This window comes from Diabrotica virgifera, chromosome 4, assembly GCF_917563875.1.
Source record: "Diabrotica virgifera virgifera chromosome 4, PGI_DIABVI_V3a".
Classification (NCBI taxonomy): Eukaryota; Metazoa; Arthropoda; class Insecta; order Coleoptera; family Chrysomelidae; genus Diabrotica; species Diabrotica virgifera.
In genome coordinates this window covers 14,560,370-14,586,853 of record NC_065446.1, presented here as the reverse complement: position 1 = coordinate 14,586,853, position 26,484 = coordinate 14,560,370, and the positions used below count along the sequence as shown (strand labels likewise).

The 26,484-nt window shown below is 31.8% G+C and overlaps 1 protein-coding gene across 4 annotated transcripts in view; it reads left to right on the top strand.

Moving 5' to 3' along the window:
- LOC114339639 (serine-rich adhesin for platelets) overlaps positions 1-26,484 on the top strand; it is a 1,513,912-nt gene that overhangs the window by 1,411,455 nt on the left and 75,973 nt on the right. For all 4 annotated transcript variants that reach the window (XM_028290316.2, XM_028290307.2, XM_028290298.2 and 1 more), the window contains 2 exons: positions 7,579-7,764; positions 25,708-25,956. In XM_028290316.2, coding sequence (XP_028146117.2) covers positions 7,579-7,764; positions 25,708-25,956 — 435 coding nt within the window. The remainder of the gene's footprint in view (positions 1-7,578; positions 7,765-25,707; positions 25,957-26,484) is intronic.

Below are 26,484 nucleotides of genomic sequence, written 5' to 3'. Positions count from 1 at the left end.
GCAATATACAGGGTGTATCAAATTTATGTGACCGCGTTATTTAAAAAAAAAATTTAATTTAATTTTCATTTTTCTTTTGATTGATAAATTGAAAACACAATAGTATGTATCAGCGCTGTCAGCGCAAATAAGTCATTAAAAGGGATATATTAGTGTTTTTAGTAAAAGCATTATTTATTACAATTTTTGTGTCTTTGGATTTGTCTTCCTCGGGAATAAGATATTTTATAATAATAGTAAGTATATTTAAAGTATTATTGTATACCTCACTTGGTCCATTAAATTTGTCAGTATGTATGAGAAATCTTGTAACCTGTCAAAGCAAAGGGAATATAGCTCAGTGGTAGAGCGTGTGAACCGGAGATCGAGAGGTCCCGTGTTCAAATCCCGGATGATTCATATTCTTTTTTTTTAATTTTTAGTATCGTTTTAATAAAAATTTTTTAAAAGTGGTAGGTAAGGAAGTTAGTTTATTATTTAAATAAAATACAAATAACCTGTTACGTATATTTATTTCTTTGAAATTATATAATAGAAGTATAACTTCTTACGTGCGTACAAAGTACACACACATTCTTTTTTTCTTCATTTTTTGCGTTCTATATGCTTAAAAAATAAGACAGCGTATTTTTAACCTACCACCCCATTCCCCCACCATCAAAAACTTCATTTTTATTAATTTTTTTAGGTGACATTTAATCAATTTTAAAATTTCAAAAAAAATCACAGACATAGCTAAGACTTTTACAAAACATGTCTATTTTTATCGATCTGCAGGTTGACCGCAGGTACATAACCTCATTTTTTTTTTTGAAAGAAGCGTTTTTTTGAGATGGCTGTAGGTCTAATTTTTTTTCTATTTTGTGTATTTTATCAAACACTACATTTTTAAATTTTTTCACATTTTCCCGTAAGGTTCGTCACCTTCAAAAATCCAAGAAACTGTTTTTTAGGGGGTTTTTTCCTTAGTTTTTAGACTAAAAAATAGATCAAATCAATGTTTTTATAGGTTGTATATAAATTATTGTAGTGACTGACTCTTTTAGATAATTTAAAAATGAAAAAAACACGTTCAAACCCCCAAAAATCTTCTAAAAAACCACGTTTTTGAATTCTTGAAGATTGCGAACCTTACGGAAAATTCTGGAAAAGAAAACAAATATAGTGTTTGATAAAATAAACAAAGAAGAAAAAACTGGACTTGCAGTCATATCCAAAAAAAGTTATACTTATATATTGCTCCCCTACCATTAGTTTATGTAGAAAATTTGAAGCCACCATGTTTTCTATGCGTTTGGGAGTCCATTTTTGTATTTATACCTAATTTTCTAAAATTGTCACTTATACCCCATGTGTTCTTAGTGCCTCGTATAATACTTTTATCTACTCTATGCCATATTATGTATAAGTTTTAGTTTGTGAAAACTGTCATTATAGATAGCAGTGCGTGAAGGATTTAAAGTGTCCGTGAAATAACAATGTATTTTAAATGGGATTTACTTTTTCGCACTGTTTTTAACTTTCGCGTTGTCATGGTGACAATCCTCAACTTTCGCGTTGTTATGGTGATGACAATATGAGCAATGAATTACAACAAAAGTTTTGACAGTTTTGTGGTTTGAAAGTATTTAGAATTTTTAAATGTCAAAGTTCTAAGAATAGGGAACTTGCACTAAAAATTTTTTTTGCATAAAATTGTTAATTTATGCTTTAAAATGTTATATTCAAAATATTACGTCTTAACAATGAATAGTGTACGTACAACATCTAATCAAAGTTCCGCGCCTAAAATTTTCGTTTTAAACAACTTCAAAAGCGAGACCTGTGGTCTGACGTCACAGGCCACTCGTATCGTTTGTCCGTTCGGGGTGGGCCATTGCATTTAATGCAGTTTGCCCATAGATAAATAATATAGTTGAAATATCTTGTTTTACTCTGTGGCAAAAATGATTTTTTCTGTGACAGGCAAAATATTAACATTTTATCTCTGTTGACATGTATCAAAAAGTTCTTTTTTATGAAATTACTTTGTTCGTTTCTTGTGTTGAAGAACAAAGAAGAAACAAGTAACTTAAAAATAAACAAAACTTTTAGTAATAAAAGTAAGAGTAACTAAAAAGTATTGGTGCTACTATAGTATGCGGTCTACAGTCGGGTTTCTACTATAGCTTGCGGTCTACCGCGGGATGCGGTGTAAGTATAAGCTGAGATGATAAAGATATTAACTTGTAAAATTACAATAATGATTCTTCTTATTTATGCGTATTATTAACTTTATAAAGAAGGATTTTGTTGCTGCTAATCACCATAATCTTTTCTCAGAAGGCTTTGAAGACAATAATGAAGGCTCCAGTAGGTACTAATAAACATTACAATAAAATATAATCTTTATTATAATGCAAATTACACCGTAATCTTTTCCAGGATATACGAAATCCTTCCATTAGAGGTAGGTAGATCAAACCCACGGGGTAAACCGTATAAGTACTATAATATAATGGTACCAAATTATTGCTATAAACGGTTTAAACAAGCTTATTAATAACTCTTACTTATTTGCCTTGACACCTCGCATTTCTCCAATAGAATAGCTTTTACTACTTTTTATAAAAGTTGCCACGATGAAGACATCAACGGTAAGTTAGTCAGATTGACCTTTTGAAAAACCCTCGTCCGTCATATTATGCGTTTTAAACTCTTTACAAGGTAGCACTCAACTTTATTAAATTTCAGTTTAAAACTAAGCTGATTGGGGAACTACTTATTACAATATATAAGATGAACATAAATAATAACTAGGAATTTTTCACTAAAGACGATTAAAATGTAATATACCCGTGATACCTACCTTAATCGCGTTGTTTCCGCCGGTTCACCGTGGCCGGTGACGTCGAAGCAATAGAAGGACGTTCAAGAGCCTCCTAAGAATTTTATAGCATTTTCAAAACGTCGTAATTAGCGTACGGGTTAAAAATATTTGTTTTTTTCGCATGCAAGCCTTAGGATCATGTTACCTTATGTTTTTTAATATCATTTTAATATTTAAAAATTCTTGCAAGTTCCAGGGTATCTATTGTAGAAATGAATTCCAGTGACGAAGAGTTTCAGCTTTTTTTTATTTGTTTATCGTAGATAAAATATTGTATGAAACTGCGCGTGAAGTACTTTTTGCGAACTTACGCGATTTATAGCACTCGCTCCGTTGTCGCTCGTGCTCTAAAAATCTCGTGCGTTTGCAAAAAGCATACTTCACGAACTGTTTCTTAAATAACTATTTTCTACAATCACTTGATAAAGAAGACTTTTTCGCTTGTCAATGGCAACGAAAAGTTGACGTTTACTGAGTACCGTCACTTTATCGCTCTAGCAAGTAAAGTTTGATTTTACGCTCGTCGCCCGTAGCAACAAACTGTACAACCATACAATAGAAACATATTTAACCTTCAAACTGAAAGATATAAAAGTTAATGTTATGACATAATAATGACAGATATAAAATAGTTACAATAAAGTTAATGATTTAAAAATAGTTTCATTTTATTAAGTGATTGTAGAGAAAATGTTGTATGTATTACAAGCAAAAAGTGACATTATTGCTTTCGAGTAATTACCGCTTTCCGCTACGCGTTGAGCGTTAACTCTTACTCTCAAGCAATAATGTATCACTTTTCTCTCTGAATACATAAATGACTATTCTTATAGACGGAGAGGCAGCGCTGAAAAATATATTTCAATTTACTAAAGCTAGATTTTTCACAGTTGATTACTGTGAGTGTGTAGAGAAACATACTGCGGTCGGTCAAGCGAAACGTAGAACAGGGGTTACTAAGAGGGTATCAAAATTGCATTCCTACGAAGGTAATTATTTCCATTTACTAAGGCTGAAAATCAGTACACACGTTCTAAATTAAATATAAATAAAAGTTAATATAGTCGGTCAGCTGTATGACGGGACATAGCCGGTCGGTCGGCCCCAATAGTCGATTGAAGAAATGAAGCATTTTGGCTCGCAATTTGTTCGTCCAGCATGGATTTACTTGAAATTTTCACAGAAGGTAGGGAATAGTCGAAGGATTATTTTCTATATCTTGCCGCTATCATACGCTAAAACCTTGGGGGTTGTTACCACCCCATCTCGGGGGTGGGAATTTTTTATTACATTTTAACCATGCAATTCGATGAAAAAAGTGATTCTCAGAAAAAAATGTTTTTTACATTTTCTTCGTAAAACTAATATTTTTCGAGTTATTGGCGCTTGAAAATAACAGTTTTTCGACGAAAAAATCGACTTTTTAGAGGAGTTTTTGAGAATACATACCTCGAAAAATATGCATTTATAAAAAAAACTGTTGATATAAAAATTGTACCTTTTAGTAACACAAACCACATTATTTTCCAGTAGTATATTTACGAGCAATACAAACCGAGATAGTGCATGTTAAAGATTAGCTATTTTCGTCAAATGAAGAATTTGAAATATTTAAAGCCAAATAATGGGAAAAATTTGCATTTTTCGAGGAAAACTTAAATAATGTTTTTTCAAGTAAACATGCAACAGACCTTTCAAAAAATAATAATAAAAAGATTCTAGCATGAAAATTAAGCGACTTATAATCAAAAAATGGCGGTACCTGCTTTTCTCTACGAAAAAATCAGTGAGAACAACCCCCTAACTACCTTCCTGACTCAAAATTGGTCTTTACCTTTCCGTTGTTCCTTTTATATTTATATTATCAATAGACTCAAAGAGTTTGATCTATTTAAATGTCCTAATTTTGGAAAAATTGGAGTTTTAAAGAAAAATTGATTTTTTGCAATTTGGTATTTTTCACCTTTTACTTCAAAATATCTCCGAAAATACTGAAGATACGAAAAAAATTATAAACTACTAAATTGTAGCTTTTTTAATGACTAAAATTACCCTTTGCATATATTTTCATTACAGTGAATATTTAGCCAGATATAGCTGTTTAAAACCTCTATTTACCAGAAAACACCCCCTTATTCGAGTCCTTTATACCCGCCCCAATTAAAAACTAAGGGATCTTACGGAATTTAATTTACACAGTCTTATAGCTCTTTACAAATCCTACAAAATCATTTTTGAAGAAACGTTTTATCGCCAAAAATATATAGAATAGTTTTCGATGTATTCTCAGAAAACCCTCTAAAAAAGTCGATTTTTTCGTCTAAAAACTGTTATTTTCGAGCGCGAATAACTCGAAAAATATTAGTTTTACAAAGAAAATGTAAAAAATATTTTTTTCTCAGAAACACTTTTTCCATCGAATTACATGGTTAAAATGTAATAAAAAATTCCCACCCCCAAGATGGGGTGGCAACCACCCCCAAGGTTTTAGCGTATGATAGCGGCATGATATAGAAAATGATCCTTGGACTATTCCCTACCTTCTGTGAAAATTATGTAAATCCATGATGGACGAAAAAATTGCGAGTCAAAATGCTTCATTTCATCAATCGACTATTGGGCCCGACCGACCGGCTCTGTCCCGTCATATAGCACTGGGGAACAATTTGAAACTTAATTTCTGTTGAGTTAGATTTTTTAGCTGTTTTCTATAGAATTAGGCATGCTGATTTCAAAACTGTTTTTAGTTTTCTTCTATCACGTCACGTTCTTTTTCTATGGGGGTGGGGCGCCTGGTGGGAGTAATGACGCTCCGATAACTGCAATTTGTCTAGACTTGCCTGTTAAATTCAGTTATGTCTGTTATACTGTGGTGAAACGTTGTGTGTCGGTTAGCAGTATTTAGTATTTTATTACTGAAGTGTATAGAACTGCTTAGTGTGTTTGAACTGAAACGTTTCCTCATGGTTACCTCTGCTCCTATGGGAGCGTTCAAGTATTACGTAACGCGATTTTTGAAGATTTTTCACTCCCCCCTCCCCCCTACGTAACGCACTGTAATGGGCGTTTAACTATTGCGTAACGCAATTTTTGAAGATTTTTTTACCCCCCCCCCCCCCCCAACCTGCGTTACGTAATACTTGAACAATCCCTATACGTCAGTAAGTGCGAAAACAACCCCGATTCGTTTTGTTATATATGTGGCAGTTTTACCATTCCCAGTCAAAGGACAAACATTAGTACATTTGTCAGACAAGCATATTTTGCCTATTTAAAAGTGAAACTTGGTGATCAAGATAAAGTATGGGCAGCTCATAAAGTACATTTCCGGGTTTACGGATGTGGACCAAGGGAGAACGTGCTAAACTTCCATTTATTATACCTATGATTTGGCGTGAGCCCAAAGATCATTCTAGTGATTGTTACTTTTGTATAGTGAAATCAGGATATAACAAGAAAAACAAATGTAAAATAGAGTATCCTAGTTTACTGTCAGCTATACGCCCAGTGCCGTATTCAGCCGAAACCCCCGTGCCAGTTTTCAATGAATTTCCCTCTTTGGAAGAAGAGGAATACGGATATGGTGCAGATGAAAGCGACTCCAACGATGAGGATTTCTAAATTGAAGATGACTCCGTACGTAAGGGATTCAAACAACAAGAGATAAATGATTTGGTACGAGATTTGGGACTATCCAAAAAAGCTTCAGAGCTCTTAGCATCACGACTCAATGAGAAAAACTTGCTTGAAAAGGGAGCTAAGGTATCCTATTTTCGAACACGAGAAAGGGCATTTCTGCAATATTTTCAAAGTGAAGGTGGATTTGTTTTTTGCCATAATGTAAGTGGTTTAATGGAAGAATTGGGAATTTCAAACTATAACGCATCTGACTCGAGACTGTTTATAGATAACTCAAAGCGGAGCTTGAAATGTGTTTTCCTCCATAATGGAAATTTATTTGGTTCTGTTGCATCATGGAAGCACGGTACCAAGGTAGATGGGATGTACATATGATGGCTGACTATTTTTGGAGCATCAAGCGCGAATGTACACAAACTGAACACACCAGAAAAAGCCATAAACGCATTTTTTTTTTTAATTTGTAAGTAATGTTCATTATTAAACAATTTTATTAGTAAGAACTCGATTTAACTTAATTAAAGGATTTGTAAAGTGTATTGTAAACTGATTTTTATTTTATGTTCCTTTATATGCATGATTTTTATGATTTTTGAGGATATCCTGTAGTTTAAAAAGTTGACGTGATAGAGAAAATCTGAGGTCATTCTTAGATTCAGATGCCAAAAATTAGTGAAAAACAAGTGTCAGATCTAACTCAACAAAAAATGTGTTCCCCAGTGTAGATGACCGACCATAATAACTTTTATTTATATTTAATTTAGAATGTGTGCACTGATTTTCAGCATTAGTAAATGTATTTAATTACCTTCGTAGGAAAGCAACTTTGATACCCTCTCAGTAACCCCTGTTCTACGTTTCGCTTGACCGACCGCAGTATGTTTCTCTACACACTCACAGTAATCAACTGTGAAAAATATAGCTTTAGTAAATTCAAAGAGATTTTTCAGCGCCGCCTCTCCGTCTACTACATCAGATAATTTTTGTCCATACCTGTGTGTATTTATTTTTTCAATGATCTAGTATTGTATCTACCTGTTTAAACATTCTAACACTAAAATTTTTTTCAGGCCTTACAGGGAATTTACCCATACGCGACGAGTGGAAGCGGAAGTCCGAACTCTCCCGGATCTCCAAATTCAACAACTGATAAAATGATCCCAAAACCGGTCGAGTGCAACCTGTGTCACAGAAAGTTCAAAAACATCCCTGCCCTCAACGGCCACATGAGACTTCATGGGGGTTACTTCAAAAAGGTCTGTAAATTTCATTATAACAATAACTAAAGCGACTTTCAACAGAATACTCATATTTCATTTGTTACGGTTTTTTGTGACAGAGTTTCTCATATTATATTCAATGTTGACCGGTAATTGCGCAATGCTGTGAAAACTGAAAACATTGAAAATAAACTGTTACATTTAAAATTATAATTAAAAAGTTGGTTTTCATTATAAATTATAAATTTATATGCAGGGTGAGGCAAATAAAGGGCCTATTAGAAACATCTCGAGAACTAAAGGCAACAGAATAATGAAAATTTGAATTAAGGGGTTTTGAGGAGTCATCTATTTAATGAAAATATTTTCATCTATTTGCTACTTCCGGTTATACCGGAAGTTGCTTATAACTTCGTTTTTTTAAATGGGACAACCTGTATATTTTTAGATTTTTGGATTCTCTTCGATGTCTTATTTCTTAAAATATGAGGTTTTGTAATGTTTTGTTTGTAGTGTTTCGTAGCAACATTCACACCCTGTAGAATTGTAGTAGTTTGACATCTAAAACTCTACTTACGTTCAAATGATTTTTAATATAGTCTACTATTGTTAAGAATCATTAGTATAGCTAAATTTTTAATTTCAATATACAGGGTTGGTCGAAATTGGGAATGAGTATTTTCTGAGTTTTCTTAAATGGAACACCCTGTATTTTAGTATTGTATTGAAATGATATTTTATGGTACTTTTTTATTTCTTAAGCATTCCCTATACCTAACTGCTTTAATTTGTGCTTAATTGTTAATCGCACCAACAATTTTAACTACGTAGGTATTTTGATTGCTAAACCATTATTGGTAATTTTAAGGATCAGTCTGGATTAATATGTATTTATTTCTGAAAAATTACTTGTGACTGATTTTTTTCACGGCCAACCTAATAAAATTTTACGCATTTTTTGTTGCAATTAATGTTTAGCTTGAATCACCAATAACTCACAAATTAAAGCAATTAGGTATAGGGAATACTTATAAAATAAAAAAGTACCATAAAATATCATTTCACTACAATACTAAAATACAGGGTGTTCCATTTAAGAAAACTCAGAAAATATTCATTCCGAGTTTCGACCAACCCTGTATACTAAAATTTCAAAATTAGCTATAGTAATGATTCTTAACAATAGTAGACTATATTAAAAATCACTTGAACGTAAGCAGAGTTTTTAATGTCAAACTATTACAATTCTACAGGGTGTGAATATTGCTACAAAATTAATAAAAAAACGTAAATATCTTTTAAAATACCCTGTATAATATTACAAAACCTCATATTTTAAGAAAGAAGATATTGAGGAGATCCAAAAATGTAAAAATATACAGGGTGTCCCATTAAAAAAACGAAGTTATAAGCAACTTCCGATATAACCGGAAGATGAAAAGAGATGAAAATATTTTCATTTAATGGATCATCCTTCAAAACCGCTTCAATTCAATTTTCATGATTCTGTTGCCTTTAGTTCTCGAGATATTTCTAATAGGCCAGTTATCTGCCTCACCCTATATACTTCTTCAAGAAATTAACGCACCACTATCTTAAAGATTGTTTTTTTATATCTCGAATTTCCTAAATCTGTTGTCCGATTTAAGTGTTTTTTTTTTATATTTCACAGCCTTATTCTTTAACAATAACGCTGTAGTAATATTGTTGCTAGATGGGTAAATTGTCATTGTATACCGGGTGTACCAACTATCAATAAAACTGTGTCTTTTTTCTCAAAGTTTGAATCACACTGTGAGATATTCTAGCATCTATAAAATATTGGAATTAAAACCCAGCTATAGCCCCATGTTTTCTTAATACTCAGTTTTTTAACTCATTCGCTTATATTGGACATTAAAAAAGTTACGTACTTAACAACTAGCCATGTTTTTTATCAATAGAGGGTGTTTTTAAATAATTATGGAAAGCTTTAAGGGGTAATTCTGAATGAAAAATTATTGACAGTTTGCTTCATAAACGTATGTCCACAAATGTTTCGTTTCTGAGATAAGGGGTGTTGAAATTTTTTTTACAAACTGACGATTTATTTATTGATCTAAAACCGGTTGAGATATGCAAATGAAATTTGGTGGGTTTTAAGAGGTAATTATTTCGCATTTTTGACATACGATTAATAATTTTATCAAAAATTAATAACCATTTTCAATTTCGTTGCAAAACGAAAATATAGCCGCATCATATTCTAGTCCAATCAGAGAGTGCAGCAAGCACCTCTACCGGTTTCGAAACTTATTAGTCTCTCATCAGGAGGAACATATGCTGCTCTCTCTGATCCAACCAAAACAAACCCCGTCGAGCAGTCACGGATTGCAACGAACGAAATGGCATAGATGCCTTAAAGGCGACTGCTAGCAAAAGACTAAGTTTTCAATACAATGGCACACAAAACAACATAATGTTATTCTACACCCCACCAGGCTGAAAACAATGGGAACCTCCTCTGGTTACACCTCCGAGGCTTCTACAATTTGCAAGCCATAACGGATGCTGAGACTAAGGAAGATGAGGGAATTTTACAATTTATAATTCACGTCCCATCTGCTCAGCGAGGTTAAGTTCCAACGAGAATGGTTCCCTTCGTACTCCAATCAGAGTAAACATGTAAATAAAAAATGAATAACCATTTTCAATTGGAATTTTACCGCGCTGAGCAGATGGGACGTGAATTATAAATTGTAAAATTCCCTTATCTTCCTTAGTATCAGCATCCGTTATGGCTTGCAAATTGTAGAAGCCTCGGAGGTGTAACCAGAGAAGGTTCCCATTGTTTTCAGTCTGGTGTGGTGTAGAATAACATTATGTTGATTTGTATGCCATTGGATTAAAAACTTAGTCTTTTGGTCTCCTCTTTTTTCTAATAATTTTATATTTGCCATTGGCGCACATACGGGTAATGTAAACTGATTTGTTTTGTCCTCGTGTCACTTTGATTTAATTTCACTCCTCAATTAATGCTTTACAACTTGTCAAAGAGAACACCATGAACAGGTTTCGCAAATATTCAGGCGAAGATATCAATAAAATCTTAATTAAAATGATTTAAAAACGCCAGTTTTATTTATGAAAGAATCTTACCAAATTACACTCGAGCTCTTAAAAGTTACCGATTTGTTTGCCCTCGTGACACTTTGACATATTTTGACTACCCTTCGGTTCGTGCTAAATTAAAACTGTCAAAGTGTCACTCGGGTTACAAGTCGATAATTCTAGAGCTCTCGTGAAATTACTACTGAGAATTTCCCACTTCTACTAGTTTCATCTTTTTATTCCACAACGTATTATGTTCTCCGTATTTTGCGTTATTTCAATGGTTTTTAGTGCACTCTAATCAAACCACCCTAATATTAAGTTCACTATGGAACTAGAATCATCCCAATCTGTTAATTTTCTGGACCTCACTGTCACCAGATTAAATGTCAATTTCGATTTCAGTATCTATCGGAAACCAACACAGACGGATCATGTCATACCGCTCTCATCTAATCACCCTTTTTCACACAAATATTCAGCATTTCACAGTTTCATACATCGTTTGGAAACTACCCCTCTATCACAATCCAATTACAATAAAGAATTGAACATTCTTAAACAAATAGCTTTCAATAATGGTTACGCACCTAACATCATAGACAAGCTTATCCATAAGAGACAAATAAGAGTCTTGAGAGAGGCTGCGTTCCCCAGGGATTTGACCACCAAACCCATTTACACTTCTTTACCATATCATCATGAAAGTTTGTCTGGAGATATTAGAGATATTATTAAAAGATCAGTTGATAACATTCAAATTCCATTCAAAGTAACAGGTAATTTAGGACAGTGTCTTTCCAACTCGAAAGACCCTATTAACTACATGAATCGTAGTGGTGTCTATAAATTACAATGTTCTGATTGTGGTGCTACATATATAGGGAGAACTTGTAGGTCACTCGCCTCCCGTTCCCTTGAACATAATAAAAGAGAAAACACATCAACCTTCTCTCAACATCTTAAAAAAAATAACCATACTCTTAATATCCCGGACAACGTATCTCTATTACATAACATCCTTGAGAAGAACTTTTTGAGATTGGACCTATACGAGGACCTTGAAATAGTCAAAGAGAAACAGAGAAGTCCGAATTGTGTTAATCGCCATGTGTCTTTCAATCGTGACTTTCAACCCTTACATCGTCAACTCTTTTCATTAATTATATTATAAATCTGTTTCTCATTATTATCTTTGCTTCCCCTACTTATTCTCATCTACATTAATTCTTTTCCCATTTCTTTATTTATTTCTTTCTTATCTACATTTACACTTTCAGACATTCCACTCAATTTTCAATAATCATCTAATCCTTTCTTCAAAAAAAAATTTCTCCCAACTAATTCATTTTAACGATATTTACAACATCTATTTGTTACAACTTTTGCACAACTATCTAATCTAGTCAATATCTCTCCCATTCTCTTCACATCATCTTTGTCAACTTGGTCTTCGTTTAGTGTCCAATCATAACCATTTCATTTTCTCAGCTCATTCATCCAACAATATATACAATAATTCAATTAAATTTCTCACATCAAGTTATTCTATCACGTTATTCTATCACAGTTATTCTACTCACATCATCAGGTTTTTTTGGTTGTTGGGTCTCTTGAGTTCCCAGTCTCTCAATAATTATTATCATTAATTGTCATAATTGTGATATCAAAAAAAAAATTTATCCACAACTTCATTTATCTATCCACCGTTCTTTTATTCTGTTTTACCTTTTAATTTGATTAAATAATTAAATAAACACATTATAAAAAAAAATTTCCCCATTTACTCAATAATTTTCATCAGACATATTCGCTTTTGAAGTCTCATCCCTTAGTTGCTTGCCACCTCTTATAACATAATGACCTAGTTACCTTTTGACCCACTTACCACGTGTGGGAGTCATATGTTGGCCTAGGGCCGTATCCTTAGGATTTTTATCCATCCTTTGGATTTTTCGATGTGTTCATCTATATAAGACTTTTTTCTGTTTTTTGAAAGGCTTTGACCTTTGTATTTTTTTTGGTTGGCTCACCAACTCACCATGTTCTTGTAAGTATAACCAAACTTTGCTTTTACCTTTGTCATCATTTTAACTTTAACATTTTGCTTTAATTAATATGGTTATAATTATTTTGGGTAACACTGATGATGCTCTTGTTACAGAGCGAAAACGTTTTGTTTATATGTTTGTAGCCCTTTAGGGCTTTTTAAATTAATATACCTTTTACCATGAGGAAAATTTTTTATTAAATTTTATTTGCTAAAATTATAATAATATTTACCACAAGTGGAGGTAATCAAACCCAATCCATTTAATATTGGTAAAAGTTATATTTTGTGTATATTTGGTTTTTTACTGTTTTGAGATGCGAAAATAAACCATGATATCAATATCAAATGCAAACTTCTAGTATAAACTGTCTAGTTTACATAAAAGTATTTACTTAAAAATTCAGTTATTGGATACGTTGGAAAACAAACAGTTGCGTCGAAAATAAATTTGTTTTTAATTTGTTTTGTGTTTGTTGTTTGATGTAGATGCAAAAAAACTTCTTTTTAATATAAACCACAGCATACAGAATATTGGATAAAGTCAAAGTTATAGACCAGGGCCCATACCCGTAAAAAATAGAGCGGGGAAAATATAAGCAGTGAAGCAGAAATAGTAGAAACGTAAAAAGAGTAAATAAAATAAAATAAAAAGTCAGATTAAATAAATTATTAGAAGAATTTTTTTACTTAGCAACAACATTTTTGTTTATTTTAGTAGTATTTTGTATTTTGACAACGAAACCCGATTTGGGCTTCGAAACGTTAATAAAATCATTTTTTTTTTGGTAAAATTGTGGCTTATTTCCCATTAAAAATAGTTTATTATAAAAATGTCACAAGGAAATAGCTTCAGAACAACATAAAAAGAGTATTTTGACGAATTACTAAATAGCAAGAATAGGTCAAACCAAAGAGAACGCATGGAAGCAGAAGCAGGAAACGAACACTCAGAAGACATAGAAGATAATTCACTTAGCCAAAAACAAATCGAGGAAATCATAAAAAATCTGAAAAACAACCAATGCCCTGGATGCGATACCATTAACAGTAGAGATGATGAAATATGGTAGAAAATTGCTAAATGGTTGGATATACAAGATCGTGAAGGATATATGGATAAAAGAATGAATACCAAAAGGTTGGGAGGAAGCAATTATTTGCCTATTACACAAAATAGGAGACAAAACGGAATGCAGTAATTACAGAGGAATAGCATTAATAAATACCGTAAATAAAATACTATCAACATCCATAAAAGATGTACATACTTGAAAAAAAGTTGAAAATATGATAGGCGAAGAGCGATTTAGAGTAAAGGTTGCTGCAGATTATCATGTACGAATCGTTTCCAGCACGTAGCGTTTAGTTTCTGAAAAATATTGATTTTAATGGTTTTAAATTTGAACAATTCAGACTGTCCGGAACGTATCGTATCAACACCTCTTTGTAAAATCAGGTTTTTCGGAGACTACGCTACGTGCTGGAAACGATTCGAGCATGATAATCTGCCGCGACCTTAAGTATATACAGGGTGTCCCGAAAATATTGGTCATAAATTATACCACACATTCTGGGGTCAAAAATAGTTCGATTGAACCTAACTTACCTTAGTACAAATGTGGTATTAAAAAAAGTTACAGCCCTTTGAAGTTACAAAATGAAAATCGATTTTTTTTCAATTTATCGAAAACTTAGAGATTTTTTATTGAAAATGAACATGTATCATTCTAATGGCAGGATCATCTTAAAACAAAATTATACTCAAGTTTGTCCACAACATAAATCTTTTATGGGGGTTTTGTTCCCTTAAACCCCCCAAAGTTTCGTGTACGTTTCAATTAATTCATTATTGTGATAACATTAGTTAGACACAACGTTTTTAAAACTTTTTTGCCTCTTAGTATTTTTTCGATAAACCGAGATGCGGCTTCTTTTTTAATATATTTACATAAAAAAATTGTGGGGGTTTTGTTCCTTTAAACCCCCAAATATTTGTGTATGTTCCAATTAAACTATTATTGTGGTACCATTAGTTAAACAAAGTGTTTTTAAAACTTTTTTCCTCTTAGTCTTTTTTTGACAAGTCACCTTTTATCGAGATGTGTCTTCTTTTTCCAAAATATACCCAAAAATGTAAATTATAAATAAATTTTTAGATAATTAACATGTCTCTATAATCGTACTTAACTAGGGATGGGAAAAACCTACCGGTTTTAACCTAAAACCGGTTTTTTTACTTTGCAATAACCGGTTTTACCGGTTGTTTTGTCCCGGTTATAACCGTTTTTTTTTCTTTTTTTTTTAAGTAAAAACCGGTTATTAGGTTTTTACGGTGATTAGGATTAGGTTAGGTATTATTTTGGATCCCAATCATAATTATTATTCTCAAGTAATTATTCCAAACAAAACCATAATTCAAATTTTATTTTATCAATTATACAAATACACAAACGTGTTAAAAGAAATACATACATAATAATTTTTTTTGATGGTAGTAAAAATAAAAGATAAAGTGCATTATCCAATTTATTTTTAAGTAAAATATTTATGTTGATATTATTTTTTTTAAATCCCATTTGAAAGAGTCTGGGAAATTTTTTATAAGTTGAAATGGTTGGGTTAAATTGTATTTTATGTATATATTAATCGTACGCTATATTATATTTAATAATAATAAATAAATATATAATAATAATAAAATAATAAATAAATATAATACATAATTCATAGAATAAAATGGTTTAATTAAAAATTGTGTTTTATTTATATTGATATTGATGTTCTTTCGATAGTACTAATTTTGATCATATTGATATCGAGTATCGAGTCGAGTGGAGTATCGGAAACTAAAGTGCATTTTAAATGTAACATTGTAACCTATTGGATTAAATAAATCGAAAACCGGTTTTTGGAAAAACCGGTTTTTTGGGCCGGTTATAACCGCCAGGTTAAACCGTAAAAAAAACGGTTTAATCGAAAACCGGTGTTTTGTCAAAAACCGCCATCCCTATCTTTAACCATATACAAATAGTGGTGGATTCGACGAATATTCAAAATATGTTGATAAACACTGGCTTATCGAAAAAGTTTTAAAAACATTGGGGCCAAAATAATGATTTAATTGGAACGTACACAAAAGTTTGAGGGGGGGTTTAAAGAAACAAAACCCCCATAAAATTTTTATGGGGTGTACAAATTTCACTATAATTTTTTCAAGATGTTGCTGCCATGAGAATGCCTCATGTTCATTTTCAAAAAAAATCTCGAGTTTAAAAAAGTTTTCGATAATATATTATATGAAAAAAAAATCGATTTTCATTTTGTAACTTCAAAGGACTGTAACTGTTTTGTGTGCACTATTTTATATAGGTAAGTGAGGTTTAATCAACCTATTTTTGACCCCAAAATCTATGGTATAATAATTTATGACCAATCTTTTCGGGACACCCTGTATATTCTAAGTACACTATCGTACACTATAAATATTGTTTTCAGCCATTTTAAAATGTAAAAACGCTGAATTATCCACGTCATCTGTATCAGATAAAATGCCAAAATGAAGTGTCGAATAAAAGCGTATAACCCAAGGATTGCATTAAAGGTGAGACATTTGACCTCGGACTTCCGGTTTTAGAGTTGCAATCGGAAGTACTGCTTTAAAGTACGCTTTGGTTACCAATACTTAAAGAACCCCCTCTGTAGCTCAGTGGTAAAAGCGCCTACCTTTGGACACAAAGGCCGTGAGGTCGAATCTCACCTGGATAGAGAATTTTTCGTTTATTAAAAATTATTGAATGAAAATATTTACTTCCTTGTGGGATCGATACTCACCAGAGGGACCGCAGACGTTCGGATATAATTAGAGTCTCTTTGCAAAGATAATGACGTCGACTTTGATGAGTAACCAGACATTTACTCAACACATACACTACAAATTGCACTAGGTACCTTATTGGAAAAATTCACTGTACCATGCTAATGGCCATTAGTTGTCGAGGCATTAAAGTAAATAAAAAAAATACTTAAAGAAGAAGTCAACAATAAAAACATACTAATAATAGAGCTCAGAGAAATGTGAACTACATATTATCACCATCATATACTACACATATTTATGCAACACACAATATCTACATAAAATTAACTTACCGAAAAAACTCATTATAGTATAGTATAGTTGATCCAAAAGATAGCATAACCCAGACATCCAAAGTGAAAGTTATCCTTCAACACCAAATTGTTCTATATGGTCCACACAATGTCCAGAAAAACGTCACAACATTTTGAGCGTTGGGTTTGGGGGGGGGGGAGAGGGGGGAGAAATCGGTAAATTCGTAGTTTTTTAAGTTTTTCGCCAATATTTCTAAAACTATGCGGTTTAGCATGAACAACCCTCTATACAAAATTGTTATACATTAAATTTGAAATAAAAAAGGTCCTATGCATAATCTTTCTAAAATGAATGGTTCCAAAGTTACGGAGGTAATATAGTATAACTGGTCCAAAAAAAGAACTTGTGTGTACTGTGTACGCACGTAAGAAGTTATACTTCTATTATATGATTATATGATTATAAACGAAATTAATATACTTTTTATTTATATTCTATTTAAATATTAAATTAATTTATACTTACTACTTCTCAAACATTTTTATTAAAACAGTGCCAAAAATTAAAATAATAAAAAATAAAACACACACAAACACATTAAAAATGCCACAAATGATTTCTGAACATTAATTGTCGGAAAATTTTTTAACTAAATACGTATTTTCTGAAAATAAAATTATATAATAAAAATACTTACAATCATAAAATGTATAAAAAAATAAAAAAGTAAAAGTTTATATTGGGATTCGAACCAACTTACCACGCGGCTGGTATTTGCGTTGTATTGGGATTCACTCGCATTAAAACTTCGCCACAGAGACAGCTTGTCATTATGTGCGAAGATCGTCTAACTAAACAGATTAACCTTTTGACATTTTTAACTTATGTAAATCAAATTATTTTGATTTTGAATTGAAATGATTTAGAATTGAAAAAATACAACAAAACATAGAGTAAGAAAACAATATATTAGGTGAATATTGATAGAAATTTTGATGGTAATCAAATTATGTAAATAAAAGTATTACATAATACTTATGTATTTTGGTAGGTTCAAGGTAGGTATCGGAGCCCGTATAACGACTAATAAATTTCGCAATCACTTGCGTCGTGCAAAGTGGCTATGTTCAAATATCATAACAAAATTTGATCAACTATTTATAAAACACTTACCAGTGAAAGATTCTTTACCAGTTTGATGAGCTTTCACATTGGCATGCAACAATCATCTCTTCTATGTAAATAAGTCCAAAAATATAATATGAAAACTATTTAAATAGGCATTAACTAACTTTTTGTTTGTTGTTTCTCTTCCTACAAATTTTAAAACGCAACAAGCATGCATTATAACCAAACCACAGTCCCACAGCTGTGCCACAGCTGCCATATTGGATAATTTTTGTCATGCCATTTGAACATCCAATCAGAACAAAGTTATAATGCGCATGCGCCCGGTCGCTAGGTTTTACCATATAAAATTTCACCGTCATTACGCCCGTAAAGAAGTATAACTTCAAAAAGGCCTAACCCAAACATCCAAAGTAAAAGTTTTCCTCCAACACCAAAATGTTCTATATGGTCCACATATTTTTCAGTAAAAAGTTACACCATTTTGAGCGTCCGGTTTGGGAGGGAGATGGGAGAGAAGTCGGTAAATTAGTAGTTTTTTTAAGTTTTTCGTCAATATTTCTAAAACTATGCTTTAGTGTAAACAATGTTACATAGAAAAATGTTCTACATAAAATTTAAAACAAAAAATGTTCTATACATCATTGTTATAAAATCAACGGTTCCAGAGTTACGGAGGGTAAAAACTGGAGGTTTTCGATACTTTTTATATTTTTTGGGCAATATCTATCATATAACTATACCAAAAACCCAGACATCCAAAGTGAAAGTTATCCTCCAACACCAAATTGTTCTATATATGGTCCACATAATGTTCCGAAAAAGGTCATACCATTTTGAGCGTCGGGTTTGGGGGGGGGAGATGGGGGAGAAATCGGTAATTATAAAAAGTATCGAAAACCTCCAGTTTTTACCCTCCGTAACTCTGGAACCGTTGATTTTATAACAATTATGTATAGACCCTTTTTTGTTTTGAATTTTATGTAAAACATTTTTCTATAGAACATTCCTTACGCTGAAGCATAGTTTTATAAATATTGACGAAAAACTTAAAAAAAACTACTAATTTACCGACTTCTCCCCCATCTCCCCCCCAAACCGGACGCTCAAAATGGTGTAACTTTTTACTGAACAATATGTGGACCATATAGAACATTTTGGTGTTGGAGGAAAACTTTTACTTTGGATGTTTGTGTTAGGCCTTTTTTTGGACCAGTTATATTATACTACCTCCGTAACTTTGGAACCGTTTATATTAGAAGGGTTATGCATGGGCCTTTTTTATTTCAAATTTAATGTAGAACAATTTTGTGTAGAAGGTTGTTCATGCTAAACCGCTTAGTTTTAGAAATATTAACGAAAAACCTAAAAAACTACGAATTTAAAGATTTCTCCCCCCTCTCCACCCCAAACCCGACGCTCAAAATGGTGTGACTTTTTTCTGAACATTATGTGGACCATATAGAACAATTTGGTGTTGGAGGATAACTTTCACTTTGGATGTCTGGGTTTGGGTCTAACTGGACCATACTATTATTACGAACATTTACAAACACAGAATCACACAACACACAAAATCATTGCACACATACATAAAATAATCTTAATTTGATATATCACATAGTATCACAAAAATATCCAACCTCATACCTTTCCAACCATAGCTGGCTGTTGCCTACAAATATCATATCGTCGTTGCCAAGTCAAAAGCTGCTATGTGGGTTTTATAGAATTTAACAGGAGACCGATAAAACCTAAACGTTCAATTTAAGATCGTTAATTATTTCTGCTATGTGCATGAAGAAATCCACATAGCAGTGTATGACGGGCGCGCGTTATGTAAATATTTTCTTCTACGTGGATGAGGACTCCACATAGCATGTTTATTGCGATACCCGCTCACATAACAAATTTTTCAAACTTGGATATTTCAGCAATTATATGAATTACCATTATAACTGTATTTATAGGACGGTGACCAACGTAAAAATCTGTTAAATGGTACAGATATCTCCTTTTGTGAAAAAGTCCCACTTAGCAGCTTTTGACTTGGCAACGACGATATGCAAAGTACAAGAGGATGAGTAAACAACTCATAAGGCAGTTTCAGACCAAATAATGTCATTATCAAAAACACTAGACTTATCTTCTTTTTTGGTTGACCATATCAGCTTTGGTCGGTAATCCAGTAATCAGTATGGGACAACTTATAAACTAATATGTATAACAATTATACGTCGCTAAAGAATTTAAAAAACAACAGTTTTTTATAAGTATAAAAGCAGACTAATGTCCAGTTGCACCAACAAATAAACGATTGATTTGGATTGTTCGTTTATTTTAAAATAGAATTTTCAAAACACTGTCAAATTAAAAACAGAAATTTTCGATTCTTCCACAAAATATTAAATTTTAACCTATTTCGAAAGAAAAGAAAAGTGTTCTGTTATTATATTTGATGGTAAAAAATGTATTACTTTTCGGGAGAATCGTTAAAATTTCTCTTTTTAATTGACAGTTTTTTGACAATTATTATATTTTAAAATAAACGGGCAATCCAAATCAAAAAATCAATCGTTTATTTGTTGGTGCAACTGGACAAAATATAAAAATTAAAGGAATAACTCAGAAATCGCAAAAATTGCCGATCTAACTTAGTTATCCAATGAATTTTAAATGTCAATAGTGTCAAAATTTCATACATTATTGGAGTAAACTTGCTTGCGGTTGGACCAGTTACAAACAAGCATTACAGCGCGGTAAATTTGAATTACTTTTCCTAATTTAAAAACGGGTATAGGTTTTCTCTCTCTGATCCGTTTAAGGTTGAAAATATAAATTGTGATAAATTTTTTAGAAACCCATTTCTAAATACTACATCCATTATAAACATAAATTGGAAAAATTTAATATCGTTAAAATACCAATTATTATTAATTTGCAACTACACAATATGTCAAAAATGGATATCCAATTTCAATTTCGTTGCAACACGAAACTACAGCCGCATCATCATTCCAGTTCAATCAGAGAGTGCAGCAAGCACCTCTACCGGTTTCGAAACTTATTAGACTCTCATCAGGAGTTACAGGTTCTTTTTTTTACAAAATATGTATTTATCATATGCTTAACCTCAAATTGTGAGCTCCAAAAATGTCAGGTGAAGGCGCTATGTGTCGCATCAGTCATGCATCTAGCGAATAAGAGATGGGATAAATATTTTATGTAAAAAATTAGAGAAAACTTTAATATCAGTACAAACAAGTTGTAAGTTATCTCGAATTGGAATAACTGTGATACTGTCCAGTTTATAGTTTTGCTACTATACCATAATTAAGTAAGCATTGTATCGTTAAAACATAGAACGTATTCTTGTATAAGTTTTATTTCTTTATTAATTCTTAGACAAGTACCTACGTAATCATATTTATAACTTTACTTCCATTTGATTATTTGCTTTAGTTTTGTTATTACTTTGTTTAATTTTGGTTTTATGGTGCTTGTTAAACTCCATGATAGAAATAATGATTTATTGCCATCAGCATCTCATGCAAGTCCGGAGACATATGGATTCCGTAATCGCTTTAGCCCATTATACGAATTGAACAGCCATATTCCAAACAACAGCAGTTAAACTAAATTAACTGAACTTGGAATGGTTCACTAGACAATGGTCAAAGTGAAATTCTATCCTACATGCATCAAACACATAATTACTATTACGTGAGTACAATGGTCAACGTCCCCTTAACGTCATAATTAGACAATCTGTATAAGTAATGAATTCCCATGAATTAATACAGATAGTTGCGAAACTTTAGTTTATTAGCAAAGCTAATACCAAGCATGAGCATTAAATCCGTAGCTGAAAACTCTACTTAAATTAATAGTATATTGTACAACAAGTGAGAAAAAAGACATATTTCTCACGAGGGCAGAAGTTTGTTGGCACGAGCTGAGGCACGAGGCGAGTGACTCAAATCAAGCGAGGGGAAATATGTCATTTTCTCATGTGTTGTACACTGTGCTTTTTCTATGGATGCGGTTTTGTCAAGAGTTCAAACTTCAAAATTAAATAATTTAGTTGCTTTTAGGTATCTTATATGCATAAATTGAATTAAAATACAGACATATACATATAGGTATTTATTATTCTTAAAATTAATATACGTTATTTATTTTTTTAAATTCTAATTAATAGTTATTTTTGAACGGTTTTGAAAGGTAATTACTGGTAGTTTTGCTTCAACACATATTGTTTGACAAAATTATTTTGTTTGTATTGTGCATGTTACCATGGAAACGGCGATTATATGAATATAAAACCGTAGGAGAACCCGTGAGAAAAAATGGTTCTCACTGCAATGGCAGACTTTTCTCACTGCGTGAGAAATTGTTCGTTTTTAATATATATTAGTAGTGATAGAAGTTGCACATTGTATAGCATCCATACAAAAATGTTATGTTTATATGGGATCAGCCACAGTTGGGTTGTAATCACAATTATATATTTATTTTTACCTAAAAAATACTTAACGTTTTGATTTCCACTCCGCAAATCGTTGTCAAAAGATATTAAGAACAAAAGTCGGTAATGAGGCGTGTGAAAACCATAGATATATTAAGAATAGACTAGGTGAGGTATGAGCACCTCTTTGAATAGAGGTGTAACCAGTGTAACGCCAATATCAAGGATGCCATTGGCTAATATTCACTTTATAGCTATTTTGTCTTTCCCATGAGCGGGATCGCTAGGTAAAAAGAAACAGATAGACCACCGATCGGCTGTCCGCCCGTTAGCATATTTACAAATGCTGCTATACTATGCTGAAATCGATTAGCCTTTGAAATATACTATTACGCTACAAACCCTCATTGATTTAGCCACCTACTAAATTATAAGACGTCTATTAAATTATGGTGCTTAAGTATGTATTGCAATTAAAATTATTTTAAATATTGCATATTTCAATTTATTGTATTCAAATAGAAATGTCGAAATTGCAATAAACCTAGAATACTTAAGAATGTGTTTTTGACCCTATCCCTAGAAACAAATAAAACAAAAATTAAGACAAAACCGCCAATGAATAAAAACCAAATAAATATTTTTTATTTTTATTTATTTCTAAGTACAGATATAATTACTCGTATACAGTGCGTCCATAAAGAAACGCATAAATTCATTATTAACTAAATAAACAACAGTATTAGAAATTACTGAAACAGGTCGATTTTTGATTTTAATTTATGATTTTTGCCATATATCAGACTAGTGACGTCATACGTCTGGACGGGATGACGTAATCGATGATTTTTTCAATAAGAATAGGGATTGTGTGATAGCTCATTTAAAAGGCAATTTAATTCTCTATCCAGTAATATAAACATTAACATAATTATTTATACAGGGTGTCCAAAAACAATTTTTTAATTAAATTGATTGACACAAAAAGAAAACTTTGTGTAGTTTAATTAATTCAAAATACATCTTACTGTTGTCAGAAAACAGAAATAAAATATTTATTTCAAATAGAAACATTATTTTTGCTTAAATTCAATTTTTAAGCTGCCACCCACCTGCCTCTTGACAGTTTGAACATTTAATTTAAGCGAAAAGCAATGTTTATTTGCCAAATAAAAATTTTATTTCTGTTTAATGACAGAAGTCAAATGTATTTTGAATTAAATAAATTACGCACATTCGTCTTTTTGTGTCAATTAATTTAATGTAAAAATATTTGGACACTAAAAGTCGACCTGATTCGGTAATTTTTTATAATGTGGTTTATTTAGCTAATAATGATTTTATGCGATAATTTATGGACGCACTGTATACGTGTAATTATATCTGTACTTATAAATAAATAAAAATAAAAAATATTTATTTCTTTTTTATTCAATGGCGTTTTTTTTATAATTTTTGTTTTATTTGTTTCTCGGGTTAGGGTAAAAAACACATTCTTAAGTATGCTTGTTTATTGCTGTTTAGACATTTCTATTAAAAATTTCGACATTTCTATTAAAAATATAAAAGTATGTATATATGTATCTACAAAAATAATATTGTAGTACGTATGTTATGAAATAAGAAATTTATGACTATAAATCTGCAATCAATCACAAACAAGTCTGGCTAATTGGCTCGGCCAAAGACATTTTTCAGAAAAGAAAAGACATATCTATTCCTGTTTTTCAAGCAAGAAATTGAAATATAAATATACAATACTTACGTACAATAATATTAATAATTGCAATAAAAACTTAGACACCATAATTTAATAGATGTCTTATAATTTAATAGGGGCCGAAATCAATGAGGGTTTGAGCGTAATGGTGTATATCAAAGGCTAATCGATTTCAGCATTCTGGTGCCGTAGTATAGGGGCATTTGTAAATATGCCGCCCGTTACATTTAAAATACATATTTCAAATATACAGGGTGTAACAAAAATACAGGTCATAAATTAAATCACATATTCTGGGACCAAAAATAGTTCGATTGATCCTAACTTACCTTAGTACAAATATGCATACAAAAAAAGTTATAGCCCTTTGAAGTTACAAAATGAAAATCGATTTTTTCCGATATATCGAAAACTATTATAGATTTTTTAATAAAAATGGACATGTGGTATTCTTATGGCAGGAACATCTTAAAAAGAAATTATAGTGAAATTTGTGAACCCCATAAAAATTTTATGGGGGTTTTGTTCCTTTGAAGCCCCCAAACTTTTGCGTACGTTCCAATTAAATTATTATTGTGGCACCATTAGCTAAACACAATATTTTTAAAACGTTTTTTCCTCTTAGTATTTTTTCGAAAAGCTAGTTTTTATCGAGATATTTTGAATTTTTGTCAAATCCACCACATATTTGTATACTGGCAAGAGACCTGGTAGTAATATGAAAATTTATTTATAAATTACAGTTTGAGATATATTTTGAACTATATTAGAAAAGAAGCCATATCTCGATAAAAGGTGTCTTATGGAAAAAAGACTAAGAGGCAAAAAAGTTTTAAAAACATTGTGTTTAACTAATAGTACGGTAATCATAGTTTAATTGGAACGTACACAAACATTTGGGGGACTTAATGGCACAAAACCTCCATAAAATTTTTATGTAAATATATTAAAAAAGAAGCCGCAACTCGATTAAAACTGGTTTATCACAAAAATACTAGGAGGCAAAAAAGTTTTAAAAACGTTGTGTTTAACTACTGGTACCAGAACAATAATTTAATTGGAGCGTACATAAAAGCTTGGGGGGGGGGGTTAAGGGAACAAAACCCCCATTAATTTTTTATGGGGTGCACAAATTTTACTATAATTTCTTTTTAAAATGTTCCTGCCATAAAAATGCCACATTGCCATTTTCGATAAAAAATCTATAATAGTTTTCGATATATTGGAAAAAATCAATTTTCATTTTGTAACTTCAAAGGGCTATACCTTTTTTTGTAGGCATATTTGTACTAAGGTAAGCTAGGCTTAATCGAACTATTTTTGGTCCCAGAATATGTGGTTTAATTTATGACCTGTATTTTTGTTACACCCTGTAATTTTAAATTATTTTTACTGTATTTTTGTTTCAGGACGCTGAGAGTAAAAAATGCGAGAAAAAAGAAGCCGGTGGCCCGCCTTTACAAACGGCAAGTTTCAGTGTGCGAGCACTAATCGAAGAAAAAATAATAAATAAAAGGATAACAACCCCTCAACCGGCGGAAGAACAAAAATCCAACGCTCCACCTCTTTTTCCTTTAAACGTGCATTCCTCTTCATCTAGCAACACCGATCTAGAGTCGAAAATTTCGTCATTTGTTGTTCCAGCTCCTCCTCAACAGGTAAAGTATTCACTAAATTACTTTTTATTAATATTTTTCTTACCTGAAATAAAAAATAGTTCCGGCAGAAGTGAATACTTCTTATAGACTCGATTATATTCGATTCGACCGATTCGATTTATTTTATTTAATTTTATTTAATTTTATTCAGTTTTATTGAATTTAATTTTATTTTCTACAATTATTTTATTTTAATTATACACTGCAAGTCAGAGAAAACGGCCCACCCCACCACAAAATTGGTCATATTTGATGTCTTGAATTTTCTAAACCTGTTGTCCGATTTAAGTGATTTTTTTAATATCGCCTTATACGCCAGTCAATGGGAGCAAGAATAGGATATTACCTCCGAATTCTATCCTACTGCATGGATTTTAATTAAATGTTGGTCCTAGCCTCTACTTATCTCTTAATTCAAAGACTACTCTATGCCGATATGTGTTTTTATCTTGGGGGTGGTTCCCACCCCTTCTCAAGGGATTCTCAAGATTCGCTAGAGAACCAAATTGTACGCAAAAACTGTTCTAT